The following is a 6,827-nucleotide window of genomic DNA, read 5'->3' on the forward strand; positions in this document are numbered from 1 at the left end:
GCCCCCCGGCCGGCGAGTGGGGGACGTTGCGGGGGGGCGTCCTGCCCTGGAGGCAGCAGCGTCACCAGGTCTGAAATATGACATTATCGCATTGGAAGCGCAAAGGATCGCTTTTTCCTGGAAACCTGGCGTGCACCGAAAAAAAAATATAAGCATGCAAATAAGTTCTTCTTGTTATTTACTTTCTATTGCTCACTAAGTCGCCAGTGAGTGAGTGAGTGAGTGAAGAGTGGGTCAGCAAAGGTGAAGCGTTTCTTTAGTTCATGGCAAGCAGTCATCATAAGCAGGGATCCTGTTTTTTTCTGATTTTAAAAAAAAATAAGCCCCAATTTTCAGACTTAAAAAAGTCCCCCCAAATTCACACTTTTCCATAATTGACATGAAACTCCCCTAATATATAGACATCTATATATTAGGGCCATTTCATTTTAATCATGGGAAAATGTGGATTTGGGGTTACTTTTTTTCATCTAAAAAATGGGGATTTTCTTTTATCAGAGAAGAGCAGGATCCCTAGTCATAAGAAAGCATAGGCAGCTGACCCTAAAAGTCTGTTAAGCCTCCCTGACAGTGAGCAGTGATTCAGTTTTGCACATGCTGCGTCAATTAACTGCTTCAAATTGCCATACGTTTTGAACACTTAATATTATTGTACGTCGTTCAAGGGTTGAAATTATTGTACAGATACGGTAATTATGGTACACCTGGCAATGCTGCCTGGAGGATCCTCAGACATACTTAAGATGCCAGAAGGAACGAGGTTGTGGAGAAGCAATGCTAGCTGACAGCCTGGAAGAGTTGTTTGAGTGCCTTAAGTGCAGATAATTAACAGCTGTAGCCACTTTAAGCAGACCCCTATTGCACACAGAGCTGTGAGACCCTATTTCTTGCTGTGCCTGTTGGAAAACCCTGGTGAAAAGCACCTGTTTGACCCAATCCAAGTAGGCTTTGCCACTTCAATGATGGCTGAAGAAGAGTTGTATCTGTATTTACAGACCTCTCTATGGCAAACTGACAAGCAATAGCGCATCCCTTGGTCTGTAGCGCTGCAGCGCCCAACATCATCCTCACTTTATAGCAACCGGCCACCAACTTGCTCCTTTCCCACTTTACAGCACTGCTTCCTCTGCCTCCCCTCCCACATTTCCCCTGTCCCCCCTGATGCACATAGGTGCACACACGCACCACAAACTTTGGTGGACTCAAGCTGACTCTCAGATGGTGAGGGGACATGCTCAAAGCACTGTACACCACTGCTGCTTCCCTGGTGCTACTGAAGTCCACCACCACCGCCAGAATGCTGCCACAGCCCCACAGTGGGACTCCTTACTGGTGGGATCCATCCTTGGTGCAACCACTGTGGCGGCAGCAGTGGGTCTGGAGGTAGCATGGAGTTCAGGGGCATCAGTGGATCAGGGAATGAGGCTCTTTTAGCAGTGGGAGTCTGGGTGCAGCAGCAGATCTGGAGATGGGGGTCAGGGGTCCAACAGGTTTGGGGGTAATTGGTGGTGAGTTTGGCTCAGTGCAAATAGCCATGACCAGTGGAGCCAAAGGCCCCCACATTCTTGGCAGCTCGTGCCCCCAACTGGTGGCCCAACAGGCCAGATTTAGAAATTGGGTTGGATCCAGTCTGCAGGCTGTAAGATTGAGGCTCCACCTTACTTTATATGGTTTTCTAACAACAACAGCTCTTAGGAAAGATGATCACATCAGTAGCAAATTATGAAAAGGGATTTAATATACTGCTCACTTAAATGGCTATATACTATCACTTGCAATATCTTCCTAGATAATTTTCCTTCTTTGTATAATCCAAGCATAGTTGATTTTGTTTTTTAAATGTTAAGGTGATCATGCTGTTCTGTGTATCAGAATCAACAATGTTGCCACAGCTGTGGGAAAAGAAGCCAGACTTCACCTGTTTCGAGCAGAGGAATGGCTGGACTTACAGGACCAAGATCATAGCTGTACAGAAAAATTCTCTAAAGCTCAGCTGACAAGTGAGTTTGTCTTTTTAACCCCTGAACTATGGCTTATGACTATATATACTTAGCACTAAGTTTTGTCTTTTTTTGGAGTCAGTAAGACTTTTGTAACAAAAGTTAAGCATATCACAACTTTGAATTTAAATAGTATTCAAGAAACTACAAGATGAAATTTGCTTACTGCAAATTATCACTTTGAAGCACTTTTTTGAAATGATGTTTTGAAAAAGTTTATCAAGGACTGCTGGGACACTAAACAGTCCTTGATGAACTAAATACTGAAATGTTTTAATACAGGCAGTCTTATATTGAGTCTGGTTCTGGTTGAAGAGAGTGCTTATATTTGGGTGAAATTTTCCATGCTTGGATTCAACTCAGATGTTGTTCCCACCTTAAATGTAAGGAAAAATCTATTTGCAAATATTTATATAAAAAGATTGTTATGGAGTTTGCAAAATGGCACCCGTTTAGGCTTTATACCTGAAAAGCTTCATTTCAAACAAATATGCAAAATGAGATCAGTCAAATGAATGTGTGGGAGTGTCTACACATTCTTTAATGCACCATAATTCTGGCACATTGACAGGTATTAACTTATTGATCTGTAATTGGCGCTACTGTGCATTCGTGTAGATGAATTTTTTTTAGTGATGTTAATGTGCATTAGACTAACTCTATTGCACATTAGCATGGCTTTTGCCCACCACACTAATGTGCAGTAGAATTAATCTGTGCATTATGCATATCATGTAGATGTGCCCAGTTTGAGTTGAGCATGGCTCTAATGTATGTATGTGTATCATCTCTGGAATAGGAGAAAATAGATTTTTAAAAAACGGTCATAATGGATTCCAGTATATGTAAATTTATAAGAAAGATATTACATTATGTTATGTAGGGATACATAAGCTACCTCTGAATCCATTGAAGCACCAACTACTCTGTCCTAGTGCTCAAGTTACCTCAACTTTAACTGAGCATGCCACTGCATTATCCTGTGTAAACACACACTGAGTCAAAATGCATACTCCTTTGTAAGGTAAGAATATGTTGTGACACAATAAGCTAGCTTTGCTGCTGGGGGAAAAAAAAAACTTTTTTTTTTTTTTACTTCCTCATGCCAGAATTATATCATTTTTCATTTCTTTCTGTAAGTTTCATCTCTTAAATCAAAAGTAAATTGTGCGTACTAATTTTACAGTGTTTGTTGATCTTAATATCCTTTCATTATTTAAGTCTGCAATTAGCTATTCAACATTGAATCTTTAGTTCAAGGGTTGTTACTATCTGAGCTGATAATTATACCAGCATAGAATATGCATGCTATGTTGTTGTCTTTTGTTTCTAGAAGAATAACTCAGTTTTGTCAAGAGGCTTCTTTCTCCCAGCCTTGTGGAAAATGTATTGTTCAATGACAGGAAAACAAAAATAAAAGGCCAGAGTCACTTTCATGGAAGCATAAGTCTGTCAGCCTTTGTACAAAACATTGAAGATCCTCTTAAAATTCAGTTTCAGAGATGTGTTAATCAAGATAATGCTTAATTTGTGTATTGATCTGAGTGAAAACACAAATGGTAGAACAGCTAAACAATAACGCATTCAATAGTTCTGATTAGTTATGTAACTGAAAGATAGAGATACTAAGAGCATATTTTTGTGCCATTTATTGATTGTGACATTAGAAATCCTAATTAAAAGAAGCGTAAAGCATTCTTTATCAAATTAAATAGATATTAGGGTCTTTATTCACCAGTATCTGACTTACATAATGCATCTTTCTTTTCATGTGTTCCCTCTGTGCAGCCAGAAAACCACAATGTGTGAAGTAACTAAGATTTTTGACGTGCTGTTGGAATAGAATTATAACACAATCTGGTCATGATGATGTTGTATGCCAAAAAAACTGTTGTCCCATTATCCTTATTTCTTATCTCTGCTTGTTTTGTGGCATGCGACATAAGAATTATTCATGCTTAGAATATAAGACAAATTACCTTTGTTTGAGCCCTACCCCCCCCCCCCGCTGGTCCATTTTCATTTGGTATACTGCTCCTGCTGGTATCTGATGCAAATTATTTCAGAGGGACACACATTTTCATTGAATGCAAAGAGTACACTAAGCTGAAAGACAGCAAAGTGTCTGAATCCAGCTCTTGATGAACTAATGCCTTGAAGAAAAGGGAAACAGTCCTTTTAAATTCAAACTCACTTAATATTTTTATTTTATTTTAGGTGTTAGATGAAGAATTAGACCAGTAGTTGTCAACCAGGGGTACATGTACTCCTAGGGGTACTTAAAAAGGTTGTAGGGAGCACACCCCAGCAGAGGCCATGGGGGCGCGTGCCTCCCCGATCTGTGCATGGGGCTGTGGTGGCTGCCACTCTGTGGTGGGCTTAGTGCGCTGTGCAGCTGCCCCAGGAGTGGTGCAACTCCACATGCCCACTACCTCCGAGCTATGCACTCCCCCTGCCCACCCGGTGGCAGAACACACGTTGCATCGCACCACTCCCAGGACAACTACAGCAGCACATAAAGCCCAGCTCACAGTGGCAGCTGCCTCTGCCCTGCAGACAGATTGGGGGGGTGTGTGCCCCCCGGGCCTCCACTGGGGTGTGCACCCGGGCCAGCCGGGGCCCCATTCACCCCTGCCTCTGTCTGTGCTCCACTCCTTCCCTCATTGTGGGGTCCTCAATCTGCACCCCCACGGCCCTTTCCCTCCCCCACAGACTTACCTGCTGGGGACGGGGGGGCATGTGGGACATGCATGCACATGTGTGCATGCGCTCAGCCTCCACAAAATAATTTTAATATGAAGGGGTACATGAGCTGAAACAGACAGAAGGGGTACATTTGTTAAAAAAGGTTGAAAACCCCTGAATTAGACATTTCTAAATTGCTTGTCTCCAAAATATTCTTGAGCTCTGAGTGACAGATTTTTTTATCTCACTTAGGAATTTTTGTAATGTACAGGTTTGCTGTCTTCCTGCTTAGCCTACTCTTTGCTTTCTATGAAAATTAGTCGGTTGGCCTTTTCTGTTACATTCATTGCTTTATAAGCTCTTTTCTCTCTTCCCATTCAGCCATGCTCTTTATAACCTGTTTCGGAATCTGCCCTGAATTGTTCTCATTTTGTCAACTTTTCATTGCTAGTTTGTCTCCATAAAACTTCTGAAAACAGTTGCTGGTTGCAGCTGAGGGATTTTTTTAAGATAGCTTCTCTCAAATTGCTTAAATACAAAACAAGAACTTTGTATTTCAGCAGTGCTCTAGAACAGGGCCATCCAACTTATTCAGTTCTGTGGGGCTGCTCTCAGACGGAACAACTCACCTCCAGTGACAGGGCAGCAGGGAAACCAGAGGGTGGATGTTGCTGCTCCCCTTTCCTCTCTGTCTTCCCCTGCTGCTGCTTTGAATCACCAGCAGTGATCAAAATCTCCAAATTTGGTAGGGTACAAGTGGCAGTGGCATTCACCCCTGGATTCTGGAGCCATATGAACACAGTGGGCCTAGGTGCCTTTGAGCCACCACTTGGATGGTTCTTGAGCTGTGCCAGCACAGTGGCTCTGGTCACCACCTGAACAGCACTGATCTAGAAAAGTGTCAGACTGAAGGAATAATAGGCAAAACTTTAAAAAAAAACAAAAACCATGCAGAATATGGAGGCTGTTTAGAAGCAATTGAATGCTGAAGATACTGTCTCTTAATGGAGCTCTGGTTAACTTCAATATTAGCTACACAAGGTAAATCCCTGTTAGGAGACAAATTTAGTTTATTTACCTAACTTTTCTCTTATGACTCATACAGATATTTATATAATATTTATAAAATGCCCTTGTTTCTTCTGTTTCTACCTTCTTTTCTCCCTCTTAATATTGCTTCTGCATCTTTTTCCATCAACGTTACAAAGGCAATAAACCCATAGATAAAAAAGCTGTTTTCATACAATGTTTTAGGAGGAAGCATATTAATGAACCTTTTTAAGTAGCTTAAAAATCCCAGCTAGTGGCTCAAGGACTGAGTTGGTATTATGTATTTGTAATATCTTGTTTTACATTAAAGTACTGTATGCATTTAAATGCTCATTGCTCTCATGATTACCATATTTTTTTCTCATGTTTCTACTCCTTGTTTTTTAAAAGGTACCATGAAGGAAAAAGGATCTTAACTTGGGTATGGGTCTGAATAGTAACAGCTAGGGAATAGAGCAGGGGTGTCCAACCTTTATGAATGTGGGGCTGGATCACAAACTTTTTATCACCCAGTGGGCCGGTGAGCCATATTCAAAGACCTCACAGGAAGTGGTATCACATCCGGAAGTGACGTCACGTGACCTTTGACACCAATGAAGTTGCAGGAAGTGACATTGAAATGGGTCTAAATAACCAGTTCAAAACTCTCCCTCTATAGCATCCACCTCTGCCACTGTTCAGGACAGGATACTGAGCTAGATGGACCATGGGGCTGACCAAGCATGGCACTTTTTATTCTCTTATGTTCAGAAGCTCTTATGTTCTTTGGCTGAGCTTCCAAACTATGGCTGAGATTTGCAAAAAGGGGTAGATAGGCATGTTACAAAGTTGTCATAAAAGATTTGGAGTCCTCTAAATCCCATTCATTTTAATGGAAGTTGGCCTTTTGACTCAGCTTTGAAAATCTCAGCCCAAGGTGCCAACCAAATAAGTCAAAATATATTTTGCATTTCTATGCAGTGCGTCTATGTGGGGCTCTCCAAGCATTTTACAAACATGAAATGAACCTCAGGATGAGCCCAGCCAGAGGAGCAGAGGCTCAGCTGCACTTTCCCCCTACCTGCGCTGGTCAGTCCCGAGCAGCACACGGCT

At 41.8% G+C, this 6,827-nt stretch overlaps 1 protein-coding gene across 1 annotated transcript in view; it reads left to right on the top strand.

The window, feature by feature from the left end:
• The window catches only part of GPR180 (G protein-coupled receptor 180), a 28,859-nt gene that overhangs the window by 626 nt on the left and 21,406 nt on the right, over window positions 1-6,827 (top strand). The window contains exons 2-3 of the mRNA XM_025200337.1: window positions 18-68; window positions 1,848-2,000. Of these exons, the coding sequence (XP_025056122.1) occupies window positions 18-68; window positions 1,848-2,000 (204 nt within the window). The remainder of the gene's footprint in view (window positions 1-17; window positions 69-1,847; window positions 2,001-6,827) is intronic.

The sequence above is a fragment of the Alligator sinensis genome, unplaced genomic scaffold (genome assembly GCF_000455745.1).
Source record: "Alligator sinensis unplaced genomic scaffold, ASM45574v1 scaffold740_1, whole genome shotgun sequence".
Lineage (NCBI taxonomy): Eukaryota > Metazoa > Chordata > Crocodylia > Alligatoridae > Alligator > Alligator sinensis.